The following is a 17174-nucleotide window of genomic DNA, read 5'->3' on the forward strand; positions in this document are numbered from 1 at the left end:
GAGCTTCTCACCATATGGCTGTTCAAATTGCTGTGCTTTTCAGTGTAGATCCTTATGAACATTTTCATAAATGAACAATATGAACCTAAAAACTGTATTCCTCTCACAGGTCATTGCATGTGAGCAGCAGCTGGACAGCTCATATGATGCCAGATGCGATGCATGGTCACTGGGTATCACTGCCATAGAGCTAGGAGATGGAGATCCACCTCTTGCTGACTTGCATCCTATGAGAGCACTTTTCAAAATACCAAGGTAATGTCTTCATACCCTTATTTCTCACAGTATTAGTCTAATCCCCAGCACTTTCTCGTACTCCCTCCTACCAAACTTGGGCACCTTTATATCTAACAACTGAATATTAAGAACTAATTCTGCCCAGGGAGCAGTGCAGAAGCATGCAGTCCCACAATCAGCCCTGCACTCTGCCTCAAGCATATACAAGTTTCCAGAAGTGCAGGGCTGATTCTGGGCACTGCATCCATCTTGGACAGAATTCAGCATGCATTTCATCTGCGGGGATAGTTCTGCTGCCCTATGCTGAAGGGGTGCAGAATTCAGTCAAGTCCTGTGTGTGCTGCTACAAACAGTGATCTGAGCTTGGAATGTCAAGTCTGATTCCTACAAACAGGTCAGGACAACATGTAGTTAACTTCTCTAATCAAATGTCTTGTGAGGTTCCATCATACCCCCTGCAGTGGAATAATGTTCCCCTGGTCACAAACGTACATTTTCCCACCCTCCCCCAAGCGCACCTACTGCCTGTTTCAACTCTGCTGTCCACACACGCTGCATGCAGCCAGCGCTCCTTCTGAAATGCTTTCTTTGAGTTTTAAGACTGAAGAACCCACAATGCTTTGTCGTCACACAGTATTCTGAGGAACTTCCATCTCAAAGAACCAAAGATACTGGGCAACCTCCCTCCTCCTCCTCTTGAGTGACTGTAAAATCCAAGCCCACTTCAAACTCTATTTTTGTTATACTGACATGGAGCAACACGTTGAGATGGGAGCCTAAGGAAAAGAGGGTGGTACATCCTCTTAGTGACGTGCTAGTTGGCACTTGTTTCTTTGACATCGCCATTAAAGTTGCACAGATTTAGAATTTCGCGGCTGAGAGAAGAGAGCCATTGTTAGGGTTAGCAAAGTTTACCAGATTTGCCCTTTGATTTGTGAAGCCTACAAGTTCCTCCTACCAAAAGAGAGGCAGCATTGCCTAGTGGATGTAGCACTGTTTTGAAAAACAGCCTCATTTTTAAATGATTTCTTTTTGCATTACTGGGTATGTCAAGTGGAAAATGTCCACTTTATTTCAAAGGAAAAAGACAGATTCAAAATATTTTGAGCCAAATTCAAACCTACAGTAAGCAGATGCAATTCCATGGAAGGCAAAGCAATGGTACCCATTTATACCAGGTCTGAATGTAATCCTTTTGCTGTCATTTGATGCCTTAGTGAATCACAAATAGATAATAAGAGTGTTCATTAATTTTGATACTTTGTTAATGGGCTGGTTAATGCAATGAGGCTATGACCCTTTTTGTGAAATTTAAGATAGAATTCCTTAAAGAACTCCTGATTTTAAAAGAAAAAATCAATTGCCTTATGCTTTGAAAGAAAGAAGGGTCCTGTCACGATATACAAATAGTGAATAATAGGTCATTAGGTTCATTTGCTTTTATCGATATGCTTGAAAAATGACAGCAATTCTTGGTTATATTTGGTAGATTTTTGTGATGCTTTGTTAGTTATGTAAAATAGGAGGTTAATGAAGTATTATATTGTCTACACAATGCTCCTTTAACCAGTGGAAATCAATATTTTTTTCAATAGCCCTCCTAAAACTCATTACTCAGCCTGCCTTCTTCTGTTGTTTTTGTCAAGTGTGTACATATTAACTTATCGTAATACTGACCTTCGCAGAAATCCACCTCCAACATTACGCCAACCGGAGCTGTGGTCATCGCAGTTCAATGACTTTATTAACAAGTGAGTAAGAATTGAGACCATTAATTGAGACCCTTTCGACCAAATAAGATGTGTACATAAGATGTGTGCATAAATGTAGTTGAAATATTACATCTTTGTATTCTGTGTGGAAATCTGTCACTACAAATATATTTCTCCCTTGTTCCCCCGCATTATTTATTATAGTAAACTTGCTTTGTATAAATTCCTCTTTTTATTTGTAAATATATAAGCAATATGGTTTTATATTAAGCTTCCTGCAAACTCAGGCTTCAGGTGACAATTCCAATATCAGTCTGACTACTGTTTCTAAAATACGTTATTAACACGAATCAGCGTGAATTTGGTATCAATGTCAAGTATCAGAGGGGTAGCCGTGTTAGTCTGGATCTGTAAAAACCAACAAAGAGTCCTATGGCACCTTATAGACTAAGAGACGTATTGGAGCATAAGCTTTCATGGTGAATACCCACTTCGTCAGACGCATGTGGTGGAAATTTCCAGAGGCAGGTATAAATATGCAGGCAAGATTCAGTCTGGAGATAACGAGGTCAGTTCAAGAGGATGAGGCCCTCTTCTAGCCGTTGAGGTGTGAAAACCAAGGGAGGAGAAACTGCTTTTGTAGTTGGCTAGCCATTCACAGTCTTTGTTTAATCCTGAGCTGATGGTGTCAAATTTGCAAATGAACTGAAGTTCAGCAGTTTCTCTTTGGAGTCTGGTCCTGAAGTTTTTTTGCTGCAGGATGGCTACCTTTAAATCTGCTATTGTGTGTCCAGGGAGGTTGAAGTGTTCTCCTACAGGGTTTTTGTATATTAAAGTCAGATATTAGGAATGGCAATATACAAAAACCTGTAGGAGAATTTTTAAATCTCAAAAATTTTCACAGGATGGGAAAACCATTTCCTGACCAGTTTTGATGGAGCAGGATCCGAACTTATGTAACTATCTAGCAAGGAATGCCTATCCTGGGCTTATATCGCTTCTTAATTAGCCAGATCGCTATGCCATATTAACACACTTTTTATTAAGCAAATTTCTGTAAAAAAAAAAAACCAACAACAAATAATTAAAAAATAAAAGGATTATGAAGAGCATATTGGCACAGTTCAAATGATGTCAACAGAGCTTCACCAGTTTTCACCAGCTGAGGATCTATCCCATAAATGTAAACCTTTCTTATGACTTTGTAGTTGATATGTACGAACTAATGATTTTTAAATTTCTTTTAAGCTTTCTCTCCTCCCACCCTCTCTCCAATACAGGTGCAAATTGACATGCTGGTTTGGGGTATATCCTGAAGTAACTGGACTCAGACCACAAACTTATTTCACATAGGCCACCAAAGAGTGATGCAGTAATAAATTATCATCTACAAAAGGCCTGGCGTGAAATCCTGGCCCCACTTAAATCAATGGGAGACTTGAAGGCAATAGGGTCAGGATTTTGAACCAGTGATTTAGGTGTGAAAGGTCCTGTGACCCTTATCTATAATAATTGTTTTAAATACAGTTTCAAGATTTCGGGGTTTGTCCCATAAATGGACAGTTGCCTACAATTTTAAAGTAAAATATTTCTCAAAGTTCTAGTGACCCTGAAAAGGAATCCATTAAGGGCTAAAACCTTTGACCTATGACAGTCTCCCATTGGGACGTGGCCGTGTGGCTCTGTTGAGCTGGGAGTAGCCCCTCTCGCTCTGTGGCCCTCCTTTGCAGGGACAGTAGCTGGTGGCTCTGCATAGCAGCAGACCCATTGACGCCATTCCCATTTCTCTTCCAGCTGGCCCTAACTCCTAGCCTTGCTACATAAGGATGTGCAGGGAGCATATCTAGAACGGGACTGTGAAGCTTTACAAATGGTTCCCTCCTCTCCCTAGGGGAACCACACTGGTTCTGTTGCATCTGAAGTCACTTTTGAAAGCTTTGTAAAGAGAGTGGTGAACAGTACAGTATATTCTTTCCCTTAGAATCTGCTATTTAGAACATAAATTCTATTTATAATGTATGGGGAATCCAATTTTCAAGAATAGGCACCTAAAAATTACATCTTTAACCTGTATTTGGACATTTAAGTCAGCACTAGCGATGGGCCCAAGCTCACAGTCGGGATCTAAACGTTCCTAAAAATCACATGCTTTTTTTTTTTTAACCCAGAGGTAACCAACATATACATTCTCAGTTTACATACCTAGTGTCAATTTGAGTGTCCTATTGAGAAGCCACAATGAAATTAGAACTAACGGCTTTCTGTTTTTCCAGCAGTTTCTTTAAGCTGCCTGATATTTCTGATTTAAAATACAGCGATTTAACATCTTTTGATCCCAAATTCTATCATAACTTCTGTATGTCTGTTTGTGGCTGGTGTGATTAAGATGTGCATACTTTAATGAGACAGTCCTGTAGGTATGTGATTTAGGCATGAATGAATTCAAAATTATACTTTACTGCTTAACAACGTACAGCTCTGTGTACGATCACCTGCTTTTTCTGCCAATGCAGGTGCTTGACTAAAGATTACGAGAAGCGCCCAACAATATTCGATCTTTTGCAGCATAACTTCATTAAGCAAATTGAGGGCAAGGAGAAAGCATTACAGAAGCAGCTTATGGAATTTATTGATGTTCATCAACAAATGGGAGTCATTGAAAAGGCAAGGTACCTGAATTATTTCCTTTTCTGCATGGAATAAAAGAATAATTTGGAGGCCGTTGAAACTTTTACCATTTAAAATCAGTTAACACTGAAGGTTCAATTCTGCAACATTCAGGGAATGTCTGCCCTGCAGTTGGGGAGAGGGGGTCAGTTACAGCACAGATAGTCATATTTGAGGTAGCTTTAATCTAGCTAGCTTGTGTACTGATAGCAGTGAAGCTTTAGCGTGGGCTAGCTCCCTGAGTAATTATGCAGGGTCCCAGGCAGGCTTGTGCAGTCTGCACTAAAGCCCATGCTGCCATCGTTTCTCTGCTATTGGCACCCAAGCTAGTTAGAGTAAAGCTAGCTTGGGTATGTCTACATGTGCTGCCAACACCCTCTCCCCTATTGCAATGTAGACATACCCTCTTTCACACTGGCACTTACACTGTAATTAATACGGTTACTTGTGGAGTCAGGTACTACTCAACATGAGTAAGGATGGCAGAATCAGGCCTTTAACTTGCAAATAAAGAAAATATTTTATTGCTAAAAAGACTTTTTTCTGTCTTTCTGAGCAGGGAGGGTATTTTCTTTCTTCTAATGGCATTTAGTAATATAAATTCTGCACCATCGAACACCAAGATCTTACTGCTTTTATATAAAATTCTGAAGATGGTTTGGCTCAGTGTTGCAATTTTTTTAAACAACAACTTCACCAAAGTAATGTACTGGCTGTGAAAGGCACTATATGATTCGTATTGATGTATTTTTCTTGCTTTTCTCCTGTGCTTCAAGGTAAGGGATAATAGATTTTTTTTTTAATGGAACATGAAATCTAAAAGACTTTTTTGACATTATCAATTCACAGTGTCACATTTTCCCCATATGAGCTGCACAGAGAAATCTTATTAAAATCTGCCACGTTTCCTCCTATTTATATTTACACAAACTTAATATAGATTGCAGTCTTCAGTTCAGATCTTGGGAAATTTTTTGCTTTGCCATTTACCTTTCGAAGATGATGACGATAAATATATTTCTAAAGCATTTGCAATCTTTTAAGTGTTCTTAGACTAATGCTGTCTAAAAATGATCCGGAAATGTGTGTGGATGATTAGTTGTTTCTCTCTTCTGGCTTTTCAGTAAAAAAACAAAAACAAAAAACAATTGCAGTTGGTCCACATTTCAATTATATGCCGGATTGATACAATCTGAATGCCACAGATCTGCCATCTATTCTGATAACCAGGAAAGATTTGGAATTGAAATAAATTAACTTGTGTCAGTACTTACCATTAAAATTGAAGGAAAACGGCCCAACTGAGAGAGCTAATTTTAAAGAATGTATTAATTTACAAAATCCAGTGTAAAATAAGTAATGATGGCACAGACACACACACTGTTCATTGAATGAAAATCTATTACCTTGATCTTGCAATCTGATCCATGTGGTGGACCTCGCACTCATGTGGAATTCCATTGATACCATTTAGGATCCTCAGGTCAAAAGTCAGTAGACGTGGATCTGATTACAGGATGGGGACCTATGTGCTAAGGCACTGAAGATGTTAACTAAGAGGCATACATTATGGAATTAAAAAGAGGCCTGCACAATCTTGTTACAGGGCAATGAGAATATAATAAACGCTGACCTACATTAACTTTATTTTCAGTTTTGGAATTCTAATTTCTTCTAGTGACATACTTGAATTTATGAGTATCTTTTGTTACAGTTCCAATTATTGGAAAGTAATCATTACTTTTATTGCTTGTACAGCGATAATAGCAGATGTTAAAACAAGGGATTTTCAATAAATTTAATAGAAGGCAAATCTTATGATATGTGTACTCCTACAGGAAGGCAATCCTCCAGCAAATGTTAAATATGAAAGGACAAAATGGTAAACCAGAGCTGAAGTAATAATAAATACAGTAAGTGCTGAATTAGACTCATGCTTGTAGACATACGTCTTGTTCATGCACTGTACTTGCACCAGTGCAATTGTGTTAATGGAACAGGAGAGTATTTAGCTGGCTGAAATTGGAACGACTAATCTGTTTGATTGTATTGTGTTGGGCTTATATAGGTGTATTCTGAATGCAGACTTGGCAAGCTTCTATTTTTAGCAATATTAACTATATTGTGTAGCATCTAATATAGGTATTTTGATGGGTGCAAGCATCATAGGATATGTTAGAGTTAGAGGGCTCAGTTCAAAGCCCACTGCAGTCTCTAGGAGTCTTTCCATTGATTTTGTTAAGCTTTGGATCGGGTCTGTAGCATATTGCGGTATATAGGTTTTATCAGGATAAAATTGGGTTGTCCCCATTACTTGCAAGTTGTGAAGCCATGAGTATGTTTTTCAGATTATCCCAGTGAAGTGCCAATTACACCTTTATATCACACCTCCCCATCATGGAAAGCTCAAGTTTCTAGCCCTTTGATGCTGCAAGATACCTTCCCTTAAAGCCATGACATTTTTATATTTAGAAAATCTGTCACTGATCTATGACTGAATTTGGCCCATCTTGGATCTCAGGCTGGGGCCATTTGAGTGTAAAATTCTACATTTGGTGAGTGAATGAGGAAACATTTCTCTAGCAGATTGATATTTCAGAATGGCAGCTTGTTAGAAGCTGCTTGACAGTCCAGGGTTTGGAGTATTAGTGTGAGTTATAGGGAGACTGATTAGAAGGCAGAGGGCAGGTTAGGCAGTCAAAGTTGCATGCTAACAGTCTTCATCACATGACTGTTATTTATCATTTGGCTCTACAATTTATGAATTTATCAAGGGGGTGCACACGAATACCTGCATACACATACACACATTTTCATGTAAATTTCCTCATTGCAGTCACAAAAATGGGAACATCTTAAAGAAGGCTTTTGATGTTTGTCAGTCACCCCTTTAGTACAATGCCATCCTTTTCACTTGCAGCCCATCTAAATCTCAAAAGAGGTGAAAAATGTCAAATTAGTAAATGAACTCTGTAAGCTATAGTACTAAAAGCAAAGAGAGGTTTTCTTATTTTAGACTTTCCCCCCTTATTTTAAATGGACAATAATACACATTTGGGCCCCAGTCCTGCAAAGGAGCTCCATGCAGGTGCACCCTGCACCCACACAGAGTCCAGTCAGAAGTCACTGGGGTTCCATATGGGTGGACTAGCTTGCAGGATCAAGGCCTTGGTCTTCAGCAGGTTCAAAGGCATTGTCTTTGTCCTGAGCATGACCTGTCAGGTACAGTAAACATTATTAAAATTCTTTGCTGGTGCTGCATGCTCCAGTACAATACCAGGAAGCAAGACAGTGTGTTGTGATGTGGATTATTTTGGTTTGCTGCAGCAGATCGAGATATAATCATAAGGAATTTTACAATGATTTTAATGAATAAACTCACATTTTAAATTGTATAGCTACATTCCTGCAGTCACATAATAGGAGTAAAAAATGAAATCACTACCCAACTTAATATATTAGAAATCAACACTGTAAGGTGTACACAATGGCTATTCTGAAAGAATACTTCTGAAAGGCTAAATGAGAAAAATATGTTTTTCACAGAAAATGTGTGTTTTAAGGGCTTGTAGCTATAGTGTGAAGCAGAAGCTGCTGCCTTTGAAATGGCCTTCTAACTGCAGCTTTTATGTCTGCCTGTCATGCTTGTAATGCTTTTATCTTTGGTTGTTCAGCTGTCTTAATCTTGACTGCTTTCACATTTACTGTTCTAATCTCTGCAGAAATGTGCAACAATTAGTACAACAAGCAATGCTTGGAAATCGTGACTCACTTCAGAGTTAGTTATATACATGGTGTCCAATAAGTGGTTCCCTTCACACCCAGAACTTGCAGTGAAGCTAATGTCATCATTTATTCTTTGACTAGATCCTTTCTTGATCTTCACAATGACTTCCCTGAGCATTTTGGATGGGCAAGGAAAGCAGGCTTGGGCCCATCATTGTTGCTCATATTTTTTCTGTCAAAATCAAAATTCACACTGAACACAAAAGGATTGCACTGAACTCTAATGATAAGCTGTTAACGGGATGCCCTTCATACCATTTAGAAGCTTCAGCTAGTACAGAATGTGGCTGCCCATTTATTTAGCAGTGGCAGCTACAGAGAGTACATTATAGCTGTCATGGCAGTTGGGATCAGCTGTGGTACAACTGCTAACAACCCCTAGATTTGACCTTTGGCAACCTAGAGTGTGGAGGGTCCTCAACTCTGGCATTCACACCCCTTGTTGGCTGAACAAATCCCCTGTTTGTTGAGCTTCTGGGTATGGGAGGGAGGATGACCAAGCGGGTCAGGAACTAGCCTGGCATTTGAGAGACCCATGCTCAATTCCTTGCTATGCTACAGACTATCTGTGTTTCCTTCGGAAGTCACGTAGCCTCTCTGAGCCTCAGTTCCCCATGGGGAAAATGGTACTTCTCTACCCAGGACCTTCCCTAGGGTACAGCAAATTGGGGAGACCACCCCAGGCCCTGCGCTTTGGGGGGGCCCTGTAGTGAGGGGAGAGGAGCAAGGGTGCAGCGTGCTTGGGAGCAGGGAAGAGGCAGGGAGGGGGCAGGGGTGGGAAGAAGTCGGGTGGGGTGGGGCCTTGGGGGAAGGGGTGGAGTTGGGGTGGGACCTGGGCAGAGCCAGGGGGAGCACACACACACACCCCCCAGCAGATAGGCCCTGAGTTTCTAATGTCCTGGGCACCACACTGCACCCCCCAGGGATGGTCCTGTCTCTACCTCACTGAAGTGTTGTCAGGATAACTGCACTAAAGATTGCGCTGAGATAATGTGGTAATGGGAGCCTTTGATAGAAAGTATACCTGTATACTCAATCCTTTCCCAAAGGTGGAGTGAACAGGTGCTGAAGAGGTTGGATTTAGTTGACATTGGATAGCGCGTTTATTTCCTTGCTCTATATTTGTTCATGTCCCAAGAAACTTTCTACTGGGCGTGTTTTATGAAATAAATAAAAGGAACTGCTCTGGTAAGCGTTATTAACAACACAGTATTATGGCTCCCAGTAACTGCAGCAATATGGTTCTCCTCTGTCCTCTTTGAAGTATAGGAAAATACCAAAGTTTATTACAGGTCACTTGGATAGTGGGTATGGAGTTTTGTAATGGATAGGTGGGTTTTCAGCACTCTCTTCCTGTATAATATTGGCCTTCAATATGAAGACAGTCATGCTGCTGTTGTAGGAATCTGTATGTCCAAACCGCACATGGCCAGATTCTCAACCCTTTGTGCTACTCAGGATGGCTTTACAGTCTCACTGTGCTACCAAACTGGTTACCTCAGGGTTCTTGCAGGTTGTGACTGACCTTTGTGTGGGTTTCAGGACAGCTCAAAGAGTCTCTCAACCTCCCCACCCCCGCTGCATGGCCGTCATTAGGTTCCCTCCATGCACTCCTAGGACACACATTTCTCCATAGGAGGCAGGACTGTGGTCCCTGTCTCCTTCCACCCCTGCCTGTGGAACAGACCCAGGGCACTGCGAGAGAGAATAGTGCATGCCTGGAAGGCAAGTAGAAGCAGGATGTTTATTAAACTACAAAGATGTTTCTCCTGCATGTCAAGGAGCTCTGGGAGGAATCTACTCCAACCACTCCTCACCAGTAGCATCATCAGTATGCCCACCACTCCTTCCACTTGGGTTCCACTCACTCCTTGCACCACAAGCTCCTGGAGCTTTCCACCACCACTCCTAATGTGGGGCTGTGCATACAAAGCATGACCAAGTCCTGAGAACAATAAAGAGAAGAACCCACTGTGCCATTTGTAGTGCTGTGTTGCAGAGCAGGACTGGAAATTAAGAGGAATGTGCATTAATATTGCCTATATGGTTGTCTTTTTCCATTTGCATTATGTGGCCCCCTGTGTTAAGTCAGAAAAATAGAAGCCCCAGTGGTTTCAATGTTTATGCTGCCTGTTATTACATTTTGCTTTTAGTTATAATTTGTTAGTTGCTCAGAGGCCTACAAGTGTTAATACCTTTGGGAAAATGTATTTTTACTATTTTAATGTCTTCTTCATACCTTATGTTAATGCCAGGCTTTTTTTAGTCTTTTAAAATTCTTTGCTTGGGTTTGAGTTTTCCACACTAACTAAGGTATTTTATTTTGTTTATGTTTCACTACCTCACAAATGGTGGAGAAGTTCAATAGGGCATAAAGAATCACCCTATTTTTACACTGTTTTTGGAACCATCAGAAATCACTTAAATACATTCAGACAGGTTTTTTTTTTAAAAAAAGCCTCCAGTGGCCTCATTTTATTTTCATTCAATCTTGTAGACGGGTGGGGGAATGAAGAGCAACAATGCTGCCTTGACTCCTTTTCTTCTCCATACTCGGTTGATGTTTCTGGCCTTTAGTTTCTTCAGTTGCTTGTTGAACATGGCTATGGGATTTAATGCCTACAACAAAGAATTCGGAACTGAACATTGTGAACCAAAATAACTATAGGTTCCTGTGTCTATGTGCATGATGATAACAAAAATTCAGTGCTGATGTGGCTGGGAGGCGGCTGGAGTTTGGGGAAGTGAAACTGTATAACTGCCCTTGAGGGATGTCTGTGCCCTTTGGCAGCAAAGCAGGAAAATATTTTGTGTTCTGCAAATCTGTCTCTCTGGTATACATAGGAAATGAATAGTATAATGTGGCTTAACAAGCTATACAATTCTCAGGATGTCAGCCAAACAGGATCACATGGGAATCTGTGGATTTCCCTCTTCCTTTTTTATATAAATTAACCACCATTACAGCGGCAAGGATAAAGACCAATTTTCCAAAAGGAAAGTCAGATAAAAATGTTGAGGGGGAGGGACATAAAATTCTCTGTGAGTGGGGGGATTTTTCTCTTTCCTACAGCAATTCATCTGCTAACCTCCTAGGGTGAATGAAATACGGTGCTGGACACAAATCCAGGGGCACATCACGCTTTCCAGTATTCAGTAAGATTTTTTTTAAAACCCCAGCAACATGCAGTGAGTAATAGTTACACCAGAAATGGAAAATGTGAATTGACATAAGGTTTTGCTTTGGGTGCTCCTTGGGCAATGGAAAAAAATAGAACTTTATGTAGTTTAATAAAATACTGTCAGTTGCTCCATATTTTCTTCATGTGTGCATTTGCAGTCTTCATCAAAACCACAGTGATGTCAGATATGTATTCTAAAGAACAAAATGACCTTCATGTAGTTGCACAAAGTACGCGGCTTCAAATGTACCGATTTAATAGGGCAAATTATGTTTTGCTGAAAATAAAGCACTTTCTGTATTTGAATCTGTAAAGAATGTTGGAGGTATATAAACACAAGTGTAGTATATTACAGGGTATTTACATGAAACCTTTTTTATTTTATTATTATTATTGTGGTTATTACTATTATTAATTACAGATTTTGCCCCTGGATGCAATAACATCGTGTAGATAGTCAAGAAAACAAAGTCTGCATCAGCAGACATTGGAATTGATGAGCATTATAATTAAGTTTAATATTTTCACATCATATTCAATATAACATGACACACAAAACCAAAACTGTCTTCATAATATTATAATAGCAGAGCATGTATGACTAGGGCAATTATTACTACACAAGAGTCTCCAAGCAGAAGGGGAATGTATTGCAGAAAATATCCGTTCTATGAGAAGTGTAGTTACATCTTCAGATCGATCATCTGGGTGCTGCATGCCGTTATTCTTACATGTTTTCAGCTTCAGAGTGTTTTAAATGCAGCTAAAAAATCATGCGCCATTTTGTACCGTGATGTGGTGAAACCTTCAGGACAGTTACAAAGGACTCGGGAAACTCATGGCTTTCCCATGCGGCTGATTGACAGTTTGATGATAGCCTACAGGGTTCTGAATATCAGTAGGAAAAACAGATTGGACTTTTATTATACCCCAGCCTCCAAAGGAGTGGCATAAATCTTGTGCTCCCCAGGATGCTCGTGTTTCCTGGAGTTACCCCCTAGAGCACTGACTTCAATGCAGGGCTGTGCTTTTACTGGTGCAGTCTGGCTCGAAGCATGGAGTACTCTGTATGTTTCAGTTAAGTATATGGTGATTTTCACTGATGGCTCAGTTTGTGTCCATTATCTCAGAATTAATAGACTTAATTTCACAAGCCACTAAACTAGCTGGTGAAGAAACAGGCAGAATTTCTCAGCTGTGGAGGGCATTCACCTCCCGCCCTTGTGCTGGAGAGCGTGCAAATGCTGTAGTTGTGGCTGGCTCCTGCACAAGGTGGAAAAGCTGCTTGCCTCTCCACTAGCCCTTGTGCCAGCACCAGGGCTGCTCACGCGCTCGCCCTCAGAAAATAGTCATTATGCTCAATTGAACTTCAGTGTAATGCTAAATGAAATGTATACACGCATGCAGAGTGAGTTTGTGACTTGAATGCTGAATAGCCTGGAGAGACTGTATAAAGTGCCATCTCCAGGGATTTACAAGCAGCTGTGTACAAGCACCAATGCACTCTGCTAGACACTACGCTAGACCGGTTCCTGGATATAACAGTTCCTTCTGCCTTAGGCATGTTAAGAGTTTGGGTTGAAGCCTGTGCATGTTAGGAGTTCAGGTTGCCCAAATGCTTCTAACTAAGCTGTGTGAAAAGATTTGTCAGAACCTGAGCCCAGATCTATGAAGTTGCACAGACCAAGCATAGCACAATTTGCTTACCTCCATCCCAGGATCTCCTCCAAGCTTCCCCCAGGTATTGGGACTCCCCTTTAACATTATCATTGCTAAGTGGGTGCCTGACTTCCCACACCTCTGTCATGGGGCCAGGCAACCCCCTATACTTCACTGCACCGGCTGGCCACGCCCCACTCTTCCATCTTTGGGTGAGCTGCCCAGTAGGTTCCTGTCTCCTGGTGTGCACCTCAGCATCAGAGTGAATGAAAGGGCCTCCTCTCGCTTCTCTGGAATGGAGATGATTATCGATGCGAGCTCACAGAGGACAGTCTCCATTTTATCTCTGCTTTGCAGCTGACGCACCCTAGAATCAATTTTTATTCTACCTTTCTCCGAGGTGTATGAAAAAGTGAGATGAGATCTGATCCAGTTCATGGACCTTTGCTGCTGTTGCCCTCTTAGTCATTTAAACTCCGTTCCGTCTGTAATCCTCTGCTATTACGCTCCTGAATTCGCATTCATTGATCTTCCCTGCTCTCTTTTGGCTCGTATACCCAATCTGAATCCTGATCCTTGCATCCTCTGTTGACTCCCTCATTAATGTGTTGATGGGTCCCATTCCAGTTTCCTCAATGTGCCATTTCTCCCATGTATGAGATCCATTCATTTATGGCTTTTCTTCATTATTTCTGCAATGGTGTGTAGATTTCCATTTGTTTGTTCAATTTAAAAATAAAAAATAACCTCTTAGGATTACTAAATTAACAGTTTAGTCATGCTCATAAGAAAGGGAAGTTTTGAAATATTCTGTCCTTTGTACAATCTTTTCCCATATAGTCCAAAAAAATCTGTTTAGACTGTACACATTTGGGAAAAGGATTGTGTCTAGTACTTCCGTGTTTATACAGCACCTCACTCAATGTGGGCTCTCTCCCAATCAGTCCCTCTGGGCACTACCATAAACTGAACAATAAATAATTACAAGTCACCATTTTTTTAAAAAATATATTTCCTTCTGGAGTCTCTCTGTGGTCATTCTTCCCATACTATTCAATCATATAATCCCAGATTTGTACCATCCATAATACTGATTTGAGTAATTTTTCTTTTTTCCAGGCTGCTGCCAGGACACAGCTACTATAGGTATTATAAATTTATTACCTTTTCTATACAGCATGGCTCCAGTCCTGCCACTGATGATTCACAAATGGACTATTATGCTTATGTTGAGCTCTATGAAGCTCCACACAGGTCCAGCAGTCTTTCCACATGCTATCAATTGCAGGATCAAACTCTTTATTTTTAAGTAGTGAACCTCGGGGGTACTGAGGTAAAAAGTTATATTCTCTCCTGCTATTTTGGTCATTCATCTGTTTGAATTCAATCCATCAGAATGTTTGAACATCTTTAGGGAGTTGCTCTCAACGTGTCTACAGCCTGAAGATGCAAAGAACGTTTTCTCACATCAGAAAAGCGTACGTCTCTTCTTTTGTAGATTTGAGCGAATTCATACTAAGAAAGGGGACTACAGTAAGTCTCTACTCTCAGACCAGGAGGACGTGGATGATTTAGCAACCTTGGAGGTACTGGATGAGGTAAGATATTTAATTTATTTAAGTCTTCTTGGAAACTGGTGTTCAGATAAGAGCCAAAAAATACTGCTGTATTTGTAGATTAACCTACCTTATTTTTTAGATAAGCCTACATTCTCACACTTTAATTACATAGTAGTCCATGGTATTTGACAGACTTCTGCTAGATTGTTGAACGAGAGATGAGATTAGTTGTGTCTGGAGTTGTGCCCTCTTAATGCCAAAACAGCCTCATGGGCAAGATTGTGAGCTGGTGTAAATTGGCATAGCACCACTGACTTCAATGGAGCTGTCATAAACAGATAGTTAAGGGTTAATGCCTCTTTTACCTGTAAAGGGTTAAGAAGTTCACCTAGCCTAGCTGACACCTGACCAGAGGAACCAATGGGAGGACAAGATGGTTCAAAGGGAAGGAGGGAAGTTCCCTTTGTCTGTTGAGTTTCACTTTGGACCGGGGTGGGAAAGCTCCAGAATTCAGCCTCTTATTAAGTAGTGAGTATTAGTGAAGGAAATAAATAGGTTTATGTTTATTTCTTTGTAACCTGTCTTGTGCAATTAGAGGAATAGTCAAATTGGGTATTTGTGTATTTTTTTTGTGTAACTAAGTTTTTGCCCAGGGGAACATCCTCTGTGTTTGGAATCTGTTGTCTGTGAAAGTAGCTGATATGCTAATCTCTCCCAGAGGGTTTTCTTTTTCTTTTCTTTTCTTTAATTAAAAGCCTTTTTCTTAATACCTGATTGATTTTTCCTTGTTTTTTAGATCCAAGGGGGTTGGATCTGGATCCACCAGGAGTTGGTGGGAGAAAGGAGGGGGGATGGTTAATTTCTCCTTGTTTTAAGATCCAAGGGGTTTTGGATCAGTGTTCACCAGGGAATTGGTGAAGAGTCTCTCAAGGCTACCCAGGGAAGGGAATTAGTGCTTGGGAGTGGTGGCAGCCAGACCAGATCTAAGCTGTTAATTGAGCTTAGAGCTTCTCATGCAGGTCCCCCACGTCTGTACCCTAAACTTCAGAGTGGGGAAGGAACCTTGACAGGAGCCAGGCCAGTTTACTCCGGCCAAGGATCTGGTCCATGATGATGATTTAACTTTAAGATGGGGCAACTTTAGATACAACATATCCATTTCCATCTTATTCTGGAGTTGTCCCAGCTTAATATTAACACTTCATCGTGGGCCAGATTCTTAGCTGGCATAAACTGCTGTAGCGTCATTGAAGTCAATGGTGCTATGCCAGTTTACACCAGCTCAGGATCTGGCCACATAAGACCAACTTTTGCAGCATTTTAAATACTTAAAATAGTGCTGTTTGCCCAAGTTTGAAAAGTGGATCCCTTTTGTGACAAGCAACATGAAAGGAAAAGAACACTGTGACCAAAAATTCTGCTTTTAAAGCTTTCCCTCCTGGGGTGCTACTTAGCAATATTCTTAGTGCAAACAGTTATTTCCACGCATTTCATTTACCTCCTTTTTGCTAGGGAATGCAATCATAGGGCTTAAATCTCCTCTTTCTCTAACTTGACAATAGTGCAACTCCATTTTCATCAGCGGAGTTACCTCAGATTTATACTAGTGTGTATGGGAAAGAGAATAATCAGGCCACAATGTTTTACCTGCAGTTCAGAGGCAGTGGGTGGATGTGGATGAAATGCCAATGTTGCTCTGCTGAATGGTTCAGAGACTGCTACACAAGAGAATAAAATTCATAATCTCTATCTGCAAATTAAACTTCACTGACACATCAACCATTAGTGAGCCCTGAACTTGGCTCTTCTGTAGACATACTGTGAGCACTGCATAGTGATAACAGCACTTATAGAGTGCTGTACATCTTCAAAGCACTGTACAAACATTAGCTAATTAATAGGACAGTAGCTCAGCTAATCAAGGCTATTCATCCAATGGGTAGAGCTCACATCCAAACATTTCTTTACATTCAGGGTACATCTATACTTACCTCCGGGTCCGGCGGTAAGCAATCGATCTTCTGGGATCGATCCCGGAAGTGCTCACCGTCGACGCCGGTACTCCTGCTCTGCGAGAGGAGTACGCGGAGTCGACGGGGGAGCCTGCCTGCCGCGTCTGGACCCGCGGTAAGTTCGAACTAAGGTACTTGGACTTCAGCTACGTTATTAACGTAGCTGAAGTTGCGTATCTTAGTTCGAAGTGGGGGGTTAGTGTGGACCAGGCCTCAGAATAGCCATATGCTGACAGTAAGATTTCTATTGTTTGCCAAGGAGTCCATTCAGCGAAAGCCATGTCATGCTCATAAAGGGAGATGATATTCAGTATATTGAAAGGTATGGTTCAAATCAAGAAAAAGGATAGATTTCCAAGC

At 40.8% G+C, this 17174-nt stretch overlaps 1 protein-coding gene across 2 annotated transcripts in view; it reads left to right on the forward strand.

Moving 5' to 3' along the window:
- MYO3A (myosin IIIA) overlaps positions 1 to 17174 on the forward strand; it is a 187444-nt gene that overhangs the window by 76059 nt on the left and 94211 nt on the right. For both annotated transcript variants that reach the window (XM_065398708.1, XM_065398707.1), the window contains exons 6-10: positions 110 to 255; positions 1923 to 1988; positions 4463 to 4618; positions 14363 to 14389; positions 14742 to 14841. In XM_065398708.1, the coding sequence (XP_065254780.1) occupies positions 110 to 255; positions 1923 to 1988; positions 4463 to 4618; positions 14363 to 14389; positions 14742 to 14841 (495 nt within the window). The remainder of the gene's footprint in view (positions 1 to 109; positions 256 to 1922; positions 1989 to 4462; positions 4619 to 14362; positions 14390 to 14741; positions 14842 to 17174) is intronic.

This window comes from Emys orbicularis, chromosome 2 (assembly GCF_028017835.1).
Source record: "Emys orbicularis isolate rEmyOrb1 chromosome 2, rEmyOrb1.hap1, whole genome shotgun sequence".
In the NCBI taxonomy this organism is placed as follows: domain Eukaryota; kingdom Metazoa; phylum Chordata; order Testudines; family Emydidae; genus Emys; species Emys orbicularis.